Source organism: Elephantulus edwardii, unplaced genomic scaffold (assembly GCF_000299155.1).
Source record: "Elephantulus edwardii isolate Elephantulus edwardi_28Jun2011 unplaced genomic scaffold, EleEdw1.0 scaffold00169, whole genome shotgun sequence".
Classification (NCBI taxonomy): Eukaryota; Metazoa; Chordata; class Mammalia; order Macroscelidea; family Macroscelididae; genus Elephantulus; species Elephantulus edwardii.
Window position 1 is genome coordinate 4,280,130 of NW_006399919.1, and position 21,369 is coordinate 4,301,498.

At 41.2% G+C, this 21,369-nt stretch overlaps 1 protein-coding gene across 1 annotated transcript in view; it reads left to right on the forward strand.

The window, feature by feature from the left end:
* The first annotated feature begins 9,544 nt into the window (after positions 1–9,544).
* CPA3 (carboxypeptidase A3 (mast cell)) overlaps positions 9,545–21,369 on the forward strand; it is a 49,814-nt gene continuing 37,989 nt past the window's right edge. Inside the window, exons 1-3 of the mRNA XM_006895570.1 lie at positions 9,545–9,612; positions 9,709–9,784; positions 14,885–15,009. Of these exons, the coding sequence (XP_006895632.1) occupies positions 9,545–9,612; positions 9,709–9,784; positions 14,885–15,009 (269 nt within the window). The remainder of the gene's footprint in view (positions 9,613–9,708; positions 9,785–14,884; positions 15,010–21,369) is intronic.

Here is a 21,369-nt window from a genome sequence, read left to right on the forward strand (position 1 = left end):
TGTGTGTGTGTGTGTGTGTGTGTGTGTGTGTGTGTGTGTGTGTGTATACTTTTCTACAAAATCATTGACTATTTACTGGTAAGGAAAAAAGACTCAATAATCAGATATACAAACATTTTCGTTCAGGATCCCATGTATAAAAGACTTTTTGCAGCTGAAGCCTTTCACCATAACTTGCACTGAGTGACAGTTAATTGCTAGTTTGCTGAAGGAGCTACTTGCCTGAGTGAACCTGAGAAAACGGTGCCTTCTGTCCCTGCCACTTCAGTAGTGCCTGATGTCCTCCTGCTGGGTTGATCACAGACTTCAGAGGGTCCCCACCCAGCCTGGCCCATGCAGGAGCCCATGGTCCTCTTGGGCTCCTTCTCTGACTGCGCTTCCACCCTTAGAACCCAGAGCAGATGCTGGGCCCACCCCTAAGATCTCAGCTCCCGTAAGTGGCATTTAGCCAAAAGCAAAGCATGGTCCCTATAGATTTTATTTGCCAAAGACGTGTCTAGAAAAGAGCAAAATGAGATTTTGGAGCCTGAATTATGGGATAATTTTTACATATCTAGAATCACATCCCCTGGGTTCATCTGCTTTTGCCAACTCACCTACACAAATTAGTCAAGAATAATTTCCCTCCTGAAGAGAACTAAAGGGTTGACTCAACCAGAACCGTAGTTGTCTGAAAGAGATGAAGACTTAAACTGTCACTCCATCTATAGAGCCCCACAGGTACTCCCTTCACCCACGTGTACTGGGGACAGGAAGAAGCACCATGACAAATCATCGTGGTAATTTGAGGGGCAAATGGGGTCTTGATATCCTTTTTCAGTGATCTAATTTCAGCACGGAGCCCCCTTCCCTCTTCTCAGGTCGAATTCAGCCTGGATCACACCCACTTGTTTGTCTAGAAATACATTTGCTGCCACTCATGAAGACATGTCTTTACAGCATTTTCACAGCAGTTTGGTTTCAATGTTAAGCATTCCACAGTCACGATTAAAAACAACAACGTCTTCTTTATTAGATATCTGAAGGTATTCCAGAAATAATCATTGAGTTGGATTTTGAGGTAAAGAATTCTGAAAGATTCTAATAAATTACAGGGGGATATTTCTTTTTGTTGGGAGAAATAAAAATAAAGTGGAAAATCATCATTGAAAAAGAATTCATAAATAGAGTCATATTTCTAAAGGATAGCTAGATTTGCACATTTGCAAAAGTCTTGGAAGTACAAAACTCAAAAAAGGTGGTAAAGAGCTGCCATGTGAAGCATTAAACTGTCATGTTTGTTTTTAAAGAAATTGATCTATGAAACATCACATAGTCAAATTATATGATGTAGTCATCCTACTTAATACATATGCTAAGACACTTTATAAGGTCGTACTGAAGTAGGCCCACCAAGAAAAAGCATCAGTTCTGAGAAAAAGCTACAGAGCCTTCCTGAAATTCATTTATTGTGGGTTTTTTTCCCAAAGGTTAAATAGATTGAAGAGGACTGGGAGACTGCATGCCCTGTTTCAGAAACAATAGGCTAATGGCATGTAACAGAGACTAAAAGATAGTTTCTCTACTATTACAGACTTCTGTTGAGAGATACCAAGGTCCCAAAAAATATTTACCTTGACACCCTAGTGAAACAGAAACAAATGTGTCTTTCCAACATGCCTTGAAAGAGCTACTCTACACTCAAGAGAGAAAAGAGCTTTATGAAAATGAAACAAGATTCTAGAATGAAGGGTGATTTCTGGTTTCATCTTTCAACTTTCTTGTAATTTGAAAATTTTCTTTAATGGACAATTATTATTTTTATGAGTAAAATATCTTTTTAGGTTCAAAAGTTGTGTTATGTTGTTTTTCTTTTAAAGTCATAGAGGAAGTCCACATTAAAATAAATACAGAGAGCTTTGGCCCGTCAAGGTCACAGCCACCTCTTTATCTACCACATGATGCTTGTTGATACTAATCAGTTCCGCTGATATTGCCAACTGTACATTTCTGTTTATAGAATCTGAAAATATGTATCAACTGCCTAGAGGTCACAGGCATTTTTAAAAAAAACTGTAACACATCCTGCCAGATAGAAAGTCTTGCTCATAAATTAATTCTCATGCAGCTAATTACAGTGGCACTCTTAGTGTTGTTGTTCATGTTTTGGGTTTATTTCAATTCACAGCAACCGTATGCAGCAGAAGAGAAGTGCCCCACAGATTTTTCCAGGTATTAATTTATGTGGAGGACGTTATCGGTTCTTTTTCCTGCAGAACATCAGATGAGTTTGAACCAGGACTTCAAATCACTTCATTCATTCTACCCCCTGCAGAGAATTGGCATTTCCACCCCGATTAACACTGAGTCAAAATACATGTTTCAAAACAACTATGAGATATCATCTGACCCCAGTCAGAATAGCAAAATTTAACAGAACAGCAAATGACCAATGCTGGCGAGGTTGTGGAGAAAATGGAACCTTTATTCACTATTGGTGGGAGTGTAAAATGGTGCAACCACTGTGGAAGGCGGTATTGACGCTCTCTCAAAAAGTTGAAAATAGAAATACCATTTGACCCAGCAATTCCACTACTGGGAATATACCCTAAAGAAACCATAACTGCCACTCAAGGAGATATGTGCACACCCATGTTGATTTCAGCTTTGTTCACAATAGCAAAGAGTTGGAAACAACCTAACTGCCATCAACAACAGAATGGATAGAGCAGCTTGTGGTATATTCACACAATGGAATACTATGTTGCATTGAAAAGGAAGGAACTCATGAAATATTATACAAAATAGGTGGCCCTGGAGGACATTATGCTGAGTAAAATATCTCAGTCACAAAAGGACAAATACTGCATAGTGCCACTGTTGTAAAACCAAACTGACATCGGGATTAGGGGGAGACTGAGAAAGATGGGTTCAATAATGTATACTGCATTGAAACAGACAAGGGAGAAAACTATTTAAAAAGGATATATGATTAGATATTATTGTAATGACAGGAGTCCAGAATGAAGGTTGCATAGTGGAGTGGACTTGAGGAGAGGGATTGTATAACAATGAAAGAATTTTTCTTTTACTTTTCAAAGAGAAGAGCGAATTGAGAGGGGAGGTTGGGCAGGAAGAAAAGTGCAACAATGAATGAATGGAAATCTAAAGTCTCTGTAAACTTTCATTAAAATTAATAATATTAATTAATTAATTATTGTATATTATGTTATGTTATGTTATGTTATGTTATGTTATGTTATGTTACTTATACTATATTATTATATTTTCTACTATATATAATATATATTACTCATTATTTACTATATTTTAATTATTAGTTATTATATATTAAAATTCATAAAATCTATATAAATACACTTTTCAAAGACCTTGTGTATACATAGAGGTCTGGTGGCCTAGTGGGGAGGGAGTTGCACCCCAAGCCAAAGTTGGCCTTTGAACCCACTAGCTGCTCCGTGGCAGAAAGATGGGCTATAAGTCAGTTCCAACTTGACAAATGACTTTGTGAATGTGTATACAAATTACTTAAGAATCATGTTTTAAAAGTAGATTTTAATTGTGTGTCTGGGCTGGAAATGCAAATTCTCTGCAGAGCATTCAACTGGTGTGAGTTAGTTCTAAGCCCTAGTTTGAACTGTAAACCTGTTTAGTAGCCAAGCTGCTAATCATTCTCAACATTACCCGTAATTTATTATCATCCATAACTGAAAGCCTTTGCATCACCAATAAGACACAAGGAAACATCCTTCTGGTACGAACTGTTTTCAACTAAGGTCCATATGACACTAGCAGTGATACCCCTTGTTACACACTCTCTTCTGAATCCAACTTGAATTTGTGGCAATTCCCTATCTGTTTCATTTTTAAATAATTTTCAGAAGATTTTCCTTGCACGTGGTATTGATGATATTGTTCAAGAATTTCCACATTCTTTTGCATCACCATTTTTTTTTTAGAATGTCGACAAATATGGATTTTGTCCTGGTGGTTGCTTAGGGAGTGGTGTCCCACAAAGTGGCATAGATTTGTGTGTGCTTCTAACTTGTACACACACACTCATGTTGGTATTCTGTCAATTCCGGGAGTCTTGGGGGGGAGGGGAGTTTGCCAATGTCTTCAGGGACACTTGAGTTTCTTTCAATACCTTCAGTTCTTGATCACATTCTTCTTCTTGAAATGACTGAACATCAACCCTATGAACAAATGATCTGAATCCAGTCCTGTCCTGCACCATCCTTACCCATCCTGACACACAAAAGCCCATTGCAGCAGTCACTGTGTCAATCCACCTGGTTGAGGGCCTTCCTCTCTTTTGTCGACCCTCCACCCTTCCCAACATCGTGTCCCTCTAGCTCCAGCCTTTCTCTCGGGCCTGATGGTGATGGCAGTGGGATGCACATGCTGAGTTTGGAGAATGTGGAAATGTGCGGGCTGTGGTTGATCTGGGAATTGTTCTCACCTCTTCATTCCTGAAACATTCTCTTAGACAATGAATGTGACATCACATTTTTTTCAACTTGTCATTCCTGGCATTGTAGGCCATACATGGCTGGCTGAATCAAAATGACCAACACTAGTCCATTTCAAATAGCTGGTGCCTGTTGCTGTTGTTGTTGTTGTTGTTGTGTATGGTCAAGTCAGAACTGACCTGTAGCTGACCCCCCAGCAAGTTTTCAGAGGCAGTTAATCCTGCAGAAGGAGATTGTCCATCCTTTTCCCACGGAGCAACTGGTGGATTCGAACTGGATGCCTTCATGACTGCAGCACAGTTTCTTACCACTAGGCCACCAGAGCTCTAAGCTATAGATATTAAAGTATCCCATTTCATTTTTTATGACTTCCAGTTTTCCTTTGTGTGTACTTTGTATGTTCCATATTACAATTATTAATGTATGTTCACAGCTAATTTCTTCTCATTTTTTAAATCATGCCTCATCAGCTAATGACGGTCCTAAAAGTTTCACCCCATCTATATCATTAAAGAAAAACCTTCTTTGATAAGACATCACCTCACTGGTTGCATCCAGAGTCATTTCTAACCAGGGGAACTAATTTTCTGGCACTGTATCAAAAATGTTCCGCTGCTATTCATGAGGTTTTGCCTGGCCAGTTTTGTCAGGAGTAGAATTCCAGATGGTTCTTTCCAGCCCGCCTTAGTCTAGAAGCTCAGCTGAAAGCTGCCTGCTTTTGATGAATGCTGATGTTTTAAATACCAGTGCCCCAACTTCCATAAACACAGCAATGTATCAATCACCGCAGTATAGCAAACGGATGGGTGGTGGAAAGCACTCTTAGACATAAGCAATGGGAAAAGCATTCACTTTGGGAATTTCTGGTATTGATGAGTGTACTGTATGGCTAGAACATAGAGGCATTTATAAACCCTTCTGATCATTAGCCATGGAGTCTGGAAAGGGGAGCCTCCTGAGAAGATAAAAGAAAGTCTCAATGTGTGAGAAAGACTTGGCAGTCTGCTCCTGCAAAAAAATTACAGGCTAGAAAATACAACTCTGTCATGTGGAGATGCTAAAGTTAAAAAATCAACTCAGTGACACTTATTATCAGATATGTGCCCAAAAGGCTTGAAAGTGGGAAAAACACTTTTACACAAATGTTCACTGAAGCATTACTCATAATGGTCAAAAAAATATGTCCATCAGGGAGCTTTGATGGCCTAGTGGCAAGAAGCTGCACTGCTATCTCAGAGGTACGCTGTTTGAATACACTATGTGCTCTGCTGGAGAAGGAGGGGCAATCTCCTCCTGTACCAATCAGATCTGATTTGATGGTACACACACACACACACACACACACACACACACAATTATGTCCATCAACAGATGAACAGATAACCAGAATGCACCAAGACCAAAACTCTGCTATCACACTGGTGCCAACTTAATCTAGTAACCCTACATTTCCGAGGCTGTAAATCTCTGTTGAAGGAGACTGACCATCCTTATCCTGTGGAGTTCCTGGTGAATTCAGACTGCCAGTCTTTTGGTTTGTAGCCCAATACAATACACACTACACCACCACTGGAATATTACTCACTTTTTAAAAATTTAAGTTTCCATAGACGCCAATACATGCATGAACTTTGAAATCGTTATGGTAAGTGAAATAAGTTATACCCAGAAGGACAAATATTCTATAATATCATTCAAATAAAATCTCTAGAATAGGCAAATGAACAGAGATCTAAGTTTATTAGAGGCTATCAAAAACTGATGGGAAGAAGGAAGGGAAATAAATGCTTAAAAGGCATGGATTTTCTGCTGAGGATCATGAAGGAAACTTGGACACTGTCAGTGGTAGTGTTTGTACATAAGATGAAAGTGATAATGTTACTTAATTGTGCAAGAATGGATAAGACAGGAAAAAAATTTATATATAGATTTTACAACATAAAAAAAAATACAGAACGACATTTTAAAAAGCAGACACCCAAGCTTAGTTTAGTGGCTTGATCCAAAAGGTGTGAAATAGTGAAGGGAAAGTTCAATACTAAGGGCTGTAGGAGTTTATTTTGCTATGCTAATCCAGAAAAGCCAGCAGCCAGGAAATTAAAAGACAAATTTCATGGGGAAAGTGTGCTATCAGAGACCTCTTCAAAGTACTGAAGGGCAACAATGTCAGGAGATTAAGCTGCACCTGATACAGGCCATGTTCTTTGCAATTTGTTTGCTATGTATCGGAAAGCTGGACAAGGACTAGGGATGATAGTAGGAGAGTTGATGCCTTTGAGCTGAGGTGCTGGAGAAGAGTACTGAGGATACCATGGACTGCTAGGAGAACAAACAGGTTCATTCTTGAGAAAATGAAGCCAGGCTGCTCCTTGGAGGCAAGAATTCTGAAGCTTCGTTTGACATACATTGGACATATTGCAAGGCAGGATCAGTCCTTGGAGAGAGATGTCATGCTTGGGAGGATGAAGGGACAGCACAAGAGAGGAAGACCCTCAACGAGAAGGATTGATTCAATCACTGGGGTAATGGGGGTAGGTGTGTCAGAGATAATAAGATTGGCACCGGATAGAGCAGGATTCAGAGCTAATGTGTGTAGGTTCGCTATGAGACATAGGTGGCTCGACAGCACATAACAACAATAATCTAGAAAACATAAATTACATCGGAGGAGCTAAAAAGAAAAGAAGAAGGTGTTATCACATCCCACACTAGGGGCATGAGGACAATGATGCGGCAGGCTTGTGACATCTGATTGGGCAATTCTCCACAGACGTTAGAATGACAACCCCCAAACCCCCACAACTACAACTCTGAGTGGTGTTACGTGACCATTTCTACAGCAGCCATTGTGCAGAGGTGAGTGTGGAAAGGAGAGTTTAACAAGTCACCTGATGACACGTTTTGTTAGGTAACCTATAGCTCTAGATAATAAGCCATAATTAGCCAAGCTGTATTCAAGACTGAAAATCCTTGGACTTTTCAAAATGACCTCAAAGTGACACTTCGGTGAATAGAACCTTCCAAAAGTTGTTCTGGGATGCTCTTCTAAAAAAAAATTATTTTATTTTGATTTCTTTACCAAGTTCGAATTCATTGTTTTTTCACAAAAGATTCTTTCCGTTTCCTTCACCTCACCTACTCATCTAATTATGCAGCCCTATGATTAACACCCCCCTACCCCACCACCCATCCTCACCCCTCTATTTCCATCCTCCCCACCCGCACCCCCACCTTGGATCTTCATACTCCTTCTACAATAATGGTTTTATACAGTATTTGTCCTTGAGTTAGTTCACTCAGCATAATGGGGCACTTTTAACATTCAGATTCTGAAGTAAATATTCAGTGAAAAATACTTGAGCATTTGGTGTAATCTTACTTGCCTCTTTCTTGTTTTCATTTTCTTCATATTGAATTTGAACTTGCTTGTGTATAGTTGATAGTCTATTCTAAAATCAGTCCCTGGCCTTGTTTTAACTGCTGATAATTTTTTTTTTCATTTTTATTTTTTACTATTTTGTGGGTGTGTGCTGTCAAATCAGATCTGACTGGTACAGAAGGAGTTTGCCCCTCCTCCAGCAGAGCATCTGGTGGATTTGAACCGTATACCTCTGGGATTACAGTGCAGCTTCTTTTGACTGCTGATAGTGCCATTTTCTACCCTCTTTTCCACAGAGGCAGTCAATCTGATTCCTGTGTAGTTTACCAGGTGAGGTTCTAGTGTAGAATCATTGTTTATGGTCTTGTGGGTTTTTAATATTTCAATGAATTTGTGATTGTATAAAATTCTACCATTTGATTTCTAGCCTTATTTCTGTCATCAAAACATATTTTCCAATGAGCGGACCCTTTTTTGTTTTCAACTCTTGCATTCCAGTGTCCACTTTTCATTAAAGCATCTTGAGTTCCTGTTCAATTGAGAGACAAGGATGATGAAACATTGTCTCACATACCATGGGCGTGTTGTCAAGAGGAGACTGTCCTTGAAAGAAGGCGTCATGTTGGGAAAGGCAGAAGGTCAGCAAAAGTGAGAAGACCCTAAATAAGAAGGACTGACAGAGTAACTATAACAGTGAACTTGACCGTGGCAGAGATCCATGACGATGGGGCAGGATGAGGCAAGGGCCAGGTCTTTTATTCTTAGGATCCCTCTGAGTTACAGTCAACTCTATGGCACCTAACAATCTAACAACTTGCCTCTGATTGACTCTGAGGACAGAAAGAAAAGATGACGATGAGGTAGGGCTATCAGTGCTTTAGCTCCTTCCGTGATGTTTATGTCTTTACGAAGAGTAGAAATGAGGAAAAATGACAAGCAATATTTCCATCATAAAATTTAGATGGTGAATGTATGAATGCTGTTCGGGGTACTTAGAATGCTGCTAGTATGTTCAGAATATTGCATAATTATAATATTTTTAATTTAACAAATTACATTTTGCTTCTAAAACATATATCACTCTTTTTTTATGTTAGTATTTGTGTGTGTGTGTGTGTGTGTGTGTGTGTGTACCATCAAATCAGATCTGACTGGCACAGGAGGAAATTTTCCTTCCTTCTCCAGCAGATCATCTGGTGGATTCAAACCACATACCTCTGGGATTGCAGTGCAGCTTTTCCCCACTAGGCCACCAGAGCTCCTTCATATGTTACTTTTTTTTTTAAAGAACCATCTATCAAGGTTCTGTGGTCAGATAGTCCAAATTAATCTCAGGGGTCAAGCACAAGTTTATGGCTTACTCAGTTTATCAATCAACACATGCAGAAGTGGAACCAAATCCCCGCTCTGAACACACTAGCTCTGCCATCCTGTGCAAGTCATTTGCCTCCTATGTTTATCTGTAAAATGGGCATCGTCTATTGTAAAAGGCATAGCAGTAACGTGGCCTTGTCCCTGCCACTAAGTAGGCATCACGTGTTAATGCTGCACCATTCTTCTTTGAAGAATGAACTTTGCAGGGAGGGAGATGCTCACTGAACAAAGCTCTGAGGGGAAGTCAGCGGTTCTCATGATAAGAGCTAAGGTATAAAGGGAGCCGAGGGCCGGGCCTCGCAGCCAGCAAAGAACAGCTATGAGGTTCATCCTGTCCCTGAGTCTGATTGCTACAACCCTTGCAATCGCTCCTACCCGCTTTGACAGGTAAGGCTTAGTGTTCTTCCAATCTTTTGTGTGGAATGAGGGATTAAGGAATGTTTCTTGACAGTTCACATTTCTCATCTTTTTTCATTCTTAAAGGGAAAAGGTATTCCGTGTGAAACCCCAAAATGAGAAACAAGCAAACATCATAAAAGACTTGGCCAACACCGCAGAGGTAAAATGTTTAGAAGGCTGTTTTATTCTTTCTTTCAGTTCTCTAAAAGTTGCTCATTATTTCTTTATCTCTCTCTTTTTTTCTTTTTAATCTTGTCAATGCTCCTGCCCTCTTTACAAAAGAGGCCTTTTAAAGAAGACTGTTACACATAGGTCAGTTCTTTGAAATCGTTCTAAGCAGATTGTCAGGTTGGTTGCAACATATTTTAACCTTGCGAACGTCAGTATAGAATTGTGTCCATTTGCTCAGAAGTAGATTGGCACATCTTTCTTCTGCTGTGCCCCTGAATGGATCTGAACTGCCAATCTTTCAGTTAGCCAAACAATTGTTTGCATCACTCAGTTATTATCAGGTCAGAATCAACTCACAGCTGACTCTTCAGCGGGTTTTCAGAGGCAGTAAATCTTAGAAGAGAAGACCGCCCATCCTTCTCCCTGGAGGAGCCGGTGGATTTGACCCAACAGCCTTCAGGTTGGCAGTGCAGCTCCTAACTAGACCCAAGAGCTCCACTCGAAGTCTCTTTAAAATCCACAGGGCTGAAATAGTCACCGTGTCATTTATTCAGCTCTTGTGACACTGAAAGTCTGTCATGTCTATTACCTAGTCTACCTCATTTCCAATTCTCTAACCTCCACCAGCCTCTGCAGCTTCCTGCTCCCCACCCACCTCCTCGCTTTTCACAGCCCAGCAACTCCCCCCACCCACTGACTTTGGTCCTTTATAGATTTTCCAATGAAGAGTGAGTTTCTCTCCTTTTTATCCGGCTCAAAACTCAAACAAACCCACTGCCATCAAACCAGTCGTGACTCAAAGCGGCTCTGCGGGACAGAGCAAAACAACCCCTTAGACTTCCCAAGACTGTAAACCTCTACAGAAGCAGAGCACCCCATCTTTCTCCCTCAGAGCTGCTGATAGGTTCAAACCACTGACCTTTCAGCCAGCAGCTAAGCATTTTAACCAGTGTTCACCCTGGGCTCTTTTATCTGGCTCAAAATGCATAACTCAAACTCACTCTGGTTCCTCCGATTCATAGCTGACTCTCCATTAGGTTTAAAAGACTGTACATCCCACTGACAGGATTTGAACTACAAGACAAGTGTGGCTTTTAAGCAGCAAAACGCACTGTAGATGACTTTACCTGGTTACCTCCTGCTTCTCCAAGACCTGATTCAGGCAGCGTCTCCTACAGGAAGCTTTCTCTAACCACTCACTCCTGTCACACTATTTGGTCCCTCAAGCACCCTGTAGTTTCCTGTAGTTTGGAATATATAGCTGTTTTCCACGTTAAAACCCTTGTTTCTTTTAAGTTCCTCCGTAGCTTTTAAAACTGTGGCATCCAGTTCTGTGCCTAGAGCTCTTGAATGCTTTTGAAACTGCATTGAGCTCTGCAATCTTCTTCATATCATCCTTATAGAACACAGATTTGTGCTTATGATTAAATAGTCCTGACTAAATGGTCCTTTAAATCATACACCTTGAATATCCAAGGAGCCCTGTCAACATACCGTATCAGGCTCCTAACCCAAAGGTGTTACTGTTGCTGTGTACCGTCAAGTTGGAGCAGACCCACAGCTTGCCCTCTGACAGGTTTTCAGAGGCAGGAAATTGCACATCAGGAGATTGCCCATCTTTCTTTTACAGAGCAGCTGGTGAATTCAAACCACGTATTTTAGGTTGCCCATTATCCCAGTCACTGTGTCAATCTGTCTCATCTGGGGTCTTCTTCTCCTGCGCTGTCCCTCCACCCTTCCAAGCATGATGTCCTTCTCCAAGGACTGGTCCCACCTAGCCACGTGCCCAAGGGATGTGAGACAGAGCTTCAAAACTCTCACCTCTAAAGAGAAACCTGGTGTTATCCTCTCCAAGACAGATCTGTTTGTTCCTTTGACAGTTCATAGTATGTTCAGTGGGTGTGTCGGAGTCAGTGAGACTAGCTCAGCATAGAGCAGACTTCAGAGCTGTTGTACATAGGGCCACTATGAGTCACAGGTAACTCAATGGCACATAATGACAATTTTAGGTTAGCAGTGCAGCTCCTTACCACTAGGCCACACGAGCTCTTAAATCAAAAGTGGGTAGTTGGAATCCATCAGCCTTTCCCGAGGAGAAAGAAGGACTCAGAAATAGGAGGGAGTGTGTTGCTGAGACAGCATCAAGCTGATAGGAATGGGTTTGGTCCAGTCTCTGTCTGGGCATTGATTTTTGTTTTAAAAAAAGAAAAGAAAACCCAAACAAACCAGACAGATTGTTTTCTAGCAGCATCATATTGACATATAATTGACTGAAGTTGAAGCAGAGTGAGAAGTAACTAAGGCACAACCGGGTGACTTAGTTCCAAGTGTGGAACGACTGGCAGGAACCGAGTGCCTTCCTCTCTGAAGAGGCTGAGTTGGGTTTCAGCAAATTGAGAGCTATCTCCAAAAAAATGACAAGAACTGGAATCTTCCCAAAGTTCAATTTGGTTTGTTTGTTTTGTCTTCACAGACTTAGTGCTCTCCTTCTAGGACTATTCACCAAAGTCCTGAACTTCTCAGCTAGGAGATGAGAAAGGGAAGGGACTTGACAGGGGTCAGATGCCTGCACGTCGCAGGCTTCATTTCTAATCAGCCACTTTCACAGCCCTCTCGATGGAGTCACGCCAGCTCCAGTTTCCAGGGCAGAACACTGACATTTTTAAAATATTACAACTTGTCCAGGGATGTACTGTTGGAAAAATGACAGAGCTGAGAGGTTACGACATGTGTTGGATACAAACCTTCCAAGAATTCCAGAGTCCACAAGGGGCATCTGGTCTTGGGGCCTAACTGAGCGGAATTTAATCTAAATTCTCAATTACAGCCAGATGCTCTGGCTAAATCATTTGGGAAGCAATCCAAATCAGGCCCAAATTGGTAGAAGGAAATAGAGCAGCCAAAAGTCAATCATTCTTGCTGTATTTATTTTCTTTTATTCATTCTGCCCTTAAAAGGGAATTCTGGGGATTATAATGCTTCAGTGGTGAGCTCTGGGGCATAGTCCGGACGTTATGCTGTTAACCCAAAGGTTACTACTCTTCTCTGGCTATTCAAATCCACCACCAGCTCTTGACAGAAGGACAGGAAACCTCCTCTCACACAATTTACAGCTTCAGAAACCAAATAGAGGGTTGCTCTATGTTGGTTCCAACTCAACTGTAGTAAGTTGGGTTAAGGTGGTTTTGTTGGTTTTTTTTTCCCTTGGAGAGGTTGGTTTTAAGTGTTTCATATGCTCTCATGCTCACTCAAAAGTCAGGTGTTCAAACCCACCTGCCACTCAATGACCAAATCTAGTCATCGTTTCTGTAAAAATCCCAGACATGGGGACCCCATAAGGCAATTCGACTCTGATCAATCGGACTATTAGGAGTCCAGATTGACTTGACAGTGATCAGTTTCGACTTTTTTTGATGGTTGGGAGAAGTTCTGTTTTGAAAAGTGGTCAACATAAACAATTGTTTACTCATTCTTGAATATTCAGTATGATCAACATAAACAATTATTTACTCATTCAGTAGTTTTTAAATGTTGTTTTTGTTGTTGTTTGCCATCGAGACAAGCACAACTCATAGCCATCCTATAAACAAAAGACCTGAAGCCTTTCTATAACTATCGTCGTTTTTCATAGAGTTTCCAGAGGCAAGTTGTTTAGGAACTGGATGCCACTCCTGCTTCCAATACACTCATAAAAATCTCATAAACTCAGGGAGCTCTGGTGTCCTAGGGGCAAGAAGCTGCACTGTCATCCCAAAAGTGGATGGTTCAAATCCAACAGATGCTTTGCTGGAGAAGGAGAAACAATCTCCTCCTGTACAAGTCAGATCCAATTTGATGATACACACACACATACACACACAAATTAAAAATTTTTTAAAAATCTCATAAACTTATTAAGAAGGTCTCCTACTCTCTGGAGGCCTAGTGGTGAGGGGTCGTTCTGCCATCCCTAGGGCTCACAGTTCGAAGCCACCAGCTGCTCCACAGGAGAAAGATAAGCAGTCTCTTCCCATGCAATTTCTAGCCTCTTTTTTTTTTTTTTGTCAATGCACACTTTGTGCATCTCTTTTAAAAAAAAAAAATTCTTATTAATTTCAATGACAATTTACAGAGAGTTCGGATTTCCATTCATTCATTGTTGCACTTTTCTTCCCTCCCAACCCTCCCCACCAGTACACTACCCTCTTGAAAAGTAAAAGAAAAATTCTTTCACTGTTTTACAATCCCTCCCCCCAGATCCACTCCACTATGCAGCCTTCTCTCAGGACTCCTGTCATGACAAAAATACCTAATAACTTACCCCTCTTAAACTTTTCTCCCTCATCTGTTTCAGTGCCATATACATTATTGAACCCATCTTTCTCAGCCTCCCCCAACCCCGAGGTCAGCCCTGTTTTACAACAGTGGCACGATGCAGTATTTGTCCCTTTGTGACTGAGAAACTTCACTCAGCATAATGTTCTCCAGGGTCACCCATTTTGAATAATATTGCATGAGTTCCTTGTTTTTCAATGCAACATAGTATTCCATTGTGTGACAATACCACAGCTTCTCTATCCAATCACTTTTTGATGGGCACTTAGGTTGTTTCCAACTCCTTGCTATTGTAAACAAAGCCGCGATAAACATGGGTGTGCATATATCTGTTTGGATGTCAGTTATGGTCTCTTTGGGGTATATTTCCAGTAGTGGAATTGCTGGATCAAATGGTATTTCTATTTGCAACTTTTTGAGAAAAGGGCCATATTGCCTTCCACAGTGGTTGCACTATTTTACATTCCCACCAACAGTGAATAAGGGTTCCAGTTTCTCCACAACCTCGCCAGCATTTATTGCTTGCTGTTCTGTTAAATTTTGCTATTCTAACTGGGGTGAGATGATATCTTATAGTTGTTTTGAATTTCTAGCCTCTTAAAACCCACTCTATAAATCGGTTTCAAGTTGATGGCACCGAACAACAGCAGACTTTGGTCACCTCTAAAACTCAAAATCCTTTTGTGTGTGATGACACATAACGATGTCTAATAAATATATGTTGGATGAGCAAGCAAATAGCTGTAACTAACAGACACTGGGTTCTCCTTGGCAGCTTGACTTCTGGTATCCAGATGCCACTCACCATGTAACAGCTAACATGACGGTGGATTTTCGTGTGAGTGAGGAGGACTCCTGGGCCATCCAGTCATCATTGGAGAAAAATCAAATGCACTATGAGTAAGTTCCACATAACTATCCAGTCGTGTCTGCTAGTCAAAAGGTGCAGGGGTCTTGAGGCCTGCTGTTGAGTCAATCCCAATGTACTCCAGGGTCAGAGTACATCTGCCCAGTCATGTTTTTACTGTTTTAGTTTTTGTTTCAACTCCGATGAATATCTTTCATGATTTAATTCAATTGTCAGTGCAGAAATAAATGCTGAACTATCTGAAGGCAAGGAAAAGAGACATGACCGCACAAGTCTGAGAACTCAAGACATTGGATGACTTTCTGCCATGAGAGACCTTTATGTCACAATATTGGAGAAAGAGGCAGCATTGAGCTAATTTCAGAACTGCAGGATGGCAAAAATCAATGGAGGTTACAATGTTGTCGTTTGTTGTTGTTGTTAGATGCTGTTGAGCCAAGTATGACCCAAAGCAAAGCTATGAACAACAGATATGAAACGTGTCCTATCCTGTGCTGTCCTCGTGCTTCCTAACAAACTAGACACATTCTACTGCTAATGTAATGGATGTTAAATTAGTTAAAGGATGTTTTCCGTAATTTTTTGTTTATTTTTTAAATTTTTTTGCAAACATCTAAGTCATCTTTAATCGACTGTCCTTTATTTATTTTATTTTTTTTATTTATTTTTTTAAATTTTTTACAGACATCTAAGTGGTCTTTAATTGACTCTCCTTTCCTTTGTTTATGTGGTGTGTGGTACAAAGCAGTAAAATGTTCCAACGGGGTAAATATAGAATTCTTTTGGCACTAAAATCTGCCATGTTTTGAGCCTCTGTATGGTAAGCAGAGTTGGCATTTAGCAACGAATCTAGCAAGGAAATAATAAAGAACTAAATCTAAAAAATCCATAACATAAAAGAACAATTAGTAATCTGAAAGTCTTTCTTTTACCTATCTCTGAGAAGTAGGAACATTAATATATTTTCTAAAGCTTATTTTTAACTTACATTTTTTTCCTCAGTGAATTTTTTCATTCATATACTTTGTTTCACAAATTCCTTCATTCACATTGTTTTCATATAATCATTTCCATACATTGAGTCTTACAAAATAAATCACCATTGACCTAGGTTCGCTGTTAATCTGCCTTTTCAGATCCTCACTGGATCGTTTCTAATTCCTTCACCCCCTCCCTCCACACACCAAACTCTGTCACCCCGTGATTTCTTCCTCTCCTCACCCTCTGCCCTCCTGCCCATCTCTTTCCCTCTTTAGACATTCATACACATTTTACTAAGACATTCATACACATTTTACTAGTTATCCTTCTAGTTTTACAATAATGACCGTATGCTTTATTTGTCTTTATAGGACTGAGTTACTCAGCATAATACTCACTAGTCTCTCTCATGTTAGATAGTATTTTTAAAAATCGTTAGTCCTGCATAGTATTCCATCATGTGAATGTACCAAAATCTCTCAATCCATTAATTTATTGATGTACATATGGGCTGTTTCTATTTTCTTGCTATTATGAATAACACTGCTATGAACATTGGTGTACAAAACTTTGTGTTCTATTTTCCTTGGGATATATTCCCACCTGTAAATTCCTGGGGCCTTGCCTTTTGCAAATTCCTTCAGAACAACTTGAACTTCTTCCATCATCACCACACGCTCTTGCTCATATGTTGTCATGAAATTCTTCTGTCTTAGCAAATTCCTTTTGGTACAGTGCCTCTGTAGATTCCTTTCATCTTCTGTAGATTCCTTTCATCTTCTTTTAATGCTTCCTGGATCATCTAATATTCTGCCCAAAACATCCTTAAGTATTGCAACTTGTGGCTTTAATTTGTTCTTCAGTTCATTCAGCTTAAGAAATGCTGAGCGAGTTCAGCCCTTTTCATTTTCTGACTCCAGCTTTTTGCACATTTCATTTTAATACTTTGCTTTGTATTCCTAAGATGCCCTTTGAAATCTTCTGTTCAGTTCCTTAATTTCTTGATTTCTTCCCTTTGCTTTGGCTTCTCAGCGCTCTAGTGCAATATTCAGAGTCTCATCTGACATCTATCTTGACCTTTTCTTCCTCCTCTGCCTTTGTGATAATCTTTTGCATTCTTCATGGATACCAGCAGCCAGGAAACCACGAGATGAATTATATTGGGAAAGTTAGCTGTAAGACTTCTCCAGAGTACTGAAGAGCAACAATGTCAGTCTGGACACTAAGATGCTCCTGATTCAGGCCATAGTCTTCACAACTGCGTGCAGTGCATCAGAGAGCTGGACAATGACTAGGGATGATAGAGAATTGATGCCTTCAAGCTGTGGTGCTGGAGAAGAGTGTTGAATATGCCATGGACTGCCAAGAGAACAAACAGGTTTGTCCTAGAGAGGATGAAACCAGGCTACTCCTTGGAGGCAAGGATACTGAGGCTTCGTCTGACATACTTTAAGCATGTTGCAAGGACGGACCAGTCCTTGGAGAAGGACATCATGCTTGGAAGGGTGGAGGGATGGAGAAAGAGAGGGAAACAATCAATGAGATGGATTGAGACAGTGACTGGGATAATGAGGGTAGGTGTGTCAGAGACAGTAAAGTTGGCACAGGACAGAGCAGGTTTCAGGGCTGCTGTACATTGGGTTGCTAAGAGTCGCATGTGACTCGACAGCACATAACAACGACATATTCCTAGCAGTGGAATAATGGATCATGTGGAATTTCTATGTGCAGCTTTTTGAGGAAATATCAAACTGCCTTCCAGAGTGGTTGTACCATTTTGCAATCCCACCAACAGCGTACGAGAGTATGGCCTGTTTTTTGAGCGTCTCTGGTTGTCTTCCAACCACCAGCTTTTCTGCTAGTTGTCCAGCACTTAGTCTTTTAAGTCAACAGAGGCTCCTGAGCAAAGTATTACAATGCAACCATTTCTTTAAAGGGACCCCCAAACCTAAAGTTTCTTATTAGATAAAACTCACAGTTACTGCCAGGCAGACTGTTAAGTCCTGCTTGTAGAAGTAGTGAGATCAAGCTCGGCAGTGTAACTTCTCCTTTACATTTGTTCTCATGTGCAAGAACGTGGCAATTCCCTGTATTTACCATCTCCCCTCAGAGATGTTGTCAAGATGGACTGACCCAGTGACTTCAGCAATGGGCTCTGGTGTGTCAGAGATAATGAGGATGACATAGGACAGGACAGGGTTCAGGTCAGCTGTTCATAGGGTCCCTATGAGTTATACTGGGCTTGACAACACCCAGCAACAACAACCATCCATCTTCAAACACCAGCTGATCATAAGGCAGGGGTCCACTTGAGTACGTGGGTGGTTAAGCATACATCATCACTGCCAGAGCTCACCAGCCTCGTGTCCCTACATTTGAATTTCCCTGACATAAGAGGTGGCCCCCCAAACAAGTTACAGATATGGGAACGGGAGACATACAGTAAGTAGTGCTTTCTAAAAGAAACTCCACTACTGATAAAGCAGGTGTGTGAGATTTAAATCAGAGAAAAAAATACTCTCCAAGAGTTAACCTCGAAGAAGGAGTCATCCTGACCCTACAAAGAAAGAAATAAGGGTGAACTAGAATGTATTGAGCACCAGCCACTGTTGTTGTTGTTGTTATGTGCCGTCAAGTTGCTTGCGACTCATAGCGACCCTATGTACAACAGCCCCAAACCCTGCTCTATCCTGTGCCAATCGCACTGTCTTTGATATACTCATCCCAATTACCCCAGTCACTGAATCAATCCACCTCATAGAGGGCCTTCTCCTCCTGCGCTGTCCCTCCACCCTCCCAAGCATGATGTCCTTCTCCAAGGACCGGTCCCTCCTTACAACATGTCCAAAGTATGTTAGACGGAGCCTCAGAATCCTTGCCTCCAGGGAGCCATCCGGTTTGACCCTCTCCAGGAAGAATCTGTTTGTTTTCCTAGCAGTCCATGGGTGAACTAGAATGTATGGAGCACCAGCCACCGGCCAGGCAAAATCCAGGCCCTGGGTAACAAGAAAGAAGCCCTAACATAGCTCATCCCAAATCAGCATGCAATTTACAAAACAAAGTGAGATTTTTTACCTTTAAACATTTAGAGAGATTTGTTCTTGTAGGGAGTCCCATTTTAAGCTTACTGCTCTCACTATTCCAGGATTCCCCTCTCTGTCACAGCCTTCACTGCCCAGAGCAGTCAAGCACTACTTTTCTTTCCTTGCTATTTCATGCCTTCACCATGTTAGTGCTTTAACTCCCAAGGCCTTCCTTTTCTGGCCGACACAAAGGTCTCTTTGAAGTCAGTGATGCCGCCCTACAAAGTGGGACTTACTGCTGTTCCCCACTTCTTGCTCGTATTTACAGTACGGCTGCAGCATCCCTAATAAAAAAATAAACTGAACCGAAACTAAGGAAAGACGTGTCAAAGACAGATAAGCAAAAGCCAGTTCCTGTCTGTATCCATGGCTTAAAACCTATCAGGCTAGATTTTCTAAGGGTTGTTGATCACCGGTTTTTATTATTGTTTGAAATCTTTTTGTGATATTCAAAAGAAATTTGTTATATTGTCAAATTGGAACCAACCCATAGTTGACCCTCCAACAAGGTTTCTGAAACAGTGAGTCACACAGGAGGAGGTTGTCTTTAGCCTGCAGAGCAGCTGATGGACTTGAACCGCATGCGTTAGGGTTGGCAGTGAAGCTCCTTATCCACTAGACCGCCCGAGTCAGCCATGTGCCAGTTTACCACCAAGTTGACTCTTACTCATGACGACTCATTGTGTGACAGAGCGGGGCTGTGTTCCAGAGGGTTTTCAGTGGTGATTTTTCAGAAGTAGACAGATAGCCCTTTCCTCAAAGGAGCCTCTCGGTGGAGGCAGACCACCAGCTTCCTGTTAGAACCCTCATCTGTGTGGTGTGAACCATTCACACCATTCAGGGGTGACTACTCCAGCATGTCGACCCTTTTTCATTAACCCAGTAGTGATGTGGCTGCTATGTTTTCATAAGTGGCATGATTAAAATTAGAATTAGACTCTATATAAGTTGACCTCCAAGATCCCAGAAATTAGTAGTACATAATAAACAATTTGCTTAGGTCAATGTTTGGATGACATTTTGGTCCATGTAAAAGAGTCATACACACACGCATGCGCACACACACACACGCACACACACTATGGAAAAGTCAGCTTCTCAGTTTTATGCCTTCTCACTACACTCTTCACATTACCTCACGAATATAGTCCTCATCTGGAGGCTTATCAGCAACTAATTTGTACAGCATACTCAGGCCAAGCTAAACTGGTCACTCCCTCGCGCCCTTTGTTGTGGCGTGGGAACCAACTCACAGCCCACGCTCCCTTGCGTTTCCCAAACTGAAAATCACAGGGCAGGAGATGACTCGTCTTTCTCTTAAGGAGCTGCTGGTGGATTCTCTTCACCAGAGGCGCAGGCTTGGGGTTAACGGTATAACTCCCTACAGATTACTCTGGCCAATTTGAACACAGTTTGGCCCGAGCAGCAAAATGAAGCAAGATACTGTGGGGTTTGGTTTTGGGGTTTTTTTCCCTTAACGGTCTGGTAATGTAAACAAAAAGCAACAGAGACCCAATTAGCATGAGTGAAGGCGATGGGATGATCGCATCGAGGAGAGGCAGCTGACACTGTTCTTATTTTATCCGAGAACCAGAGTTTAGGGTAGATTTATTCTGGATCAATTACATGCTCAGAATTTGCCTTTCCATCCCAGACATGCAGAGTCAGAAAATAGAGTTTAATAAGATCCTCAGATGATTTTGGTGTTGTTGTTTACATAAGATGTTAAACTGTAAATTCTGATCCAGTATATCTGGGGTTGTGGTTGTTGTTATGTACTGTAGAGTCAGAATCAACCTATAGTTGACCCTCCAGAGGGTATTCAGAGGGAATTAGTCCCATGGGAGGAGATTGCCCATTCTTGACTCCAACTGCATGCCTCAGGGATTGCAGCACAACTTCTTGCCACTGGGCTATCAGAGCTTCTATATCTGGAGTGATTGTTGTTTTGTACCATCGAATCAGAATAGACCCACAGCTGACCCACTAGCGGATCTCAGAGGCAGTAATCACGGGAGGAGATTGCCCAGGGAGCAGCCGGTGGATTCAAACTGTGTGCTTTAGAATTGCAGGTCAGATTCTCCCTACTAGCTGGGGTAGAAAGGTAAATTCTCAGTAGGTCAAGCCATAATACTGGCAAGAAGCCCTATGAAAACCTCTGTCCTTTCTTGCTCTCTGGGCCTTTCCTCGCCTGATTCAAGGAGAGCTTCAATCCAGAGGCCCACAGTGTGTTTGTCACTTGCCTTACACCAGCATTCATTCTTTCTCGCCACATCAAGAATCAAAGTATCAAACTATCTATAAAAATTAGTTTTACCATTTAAATAA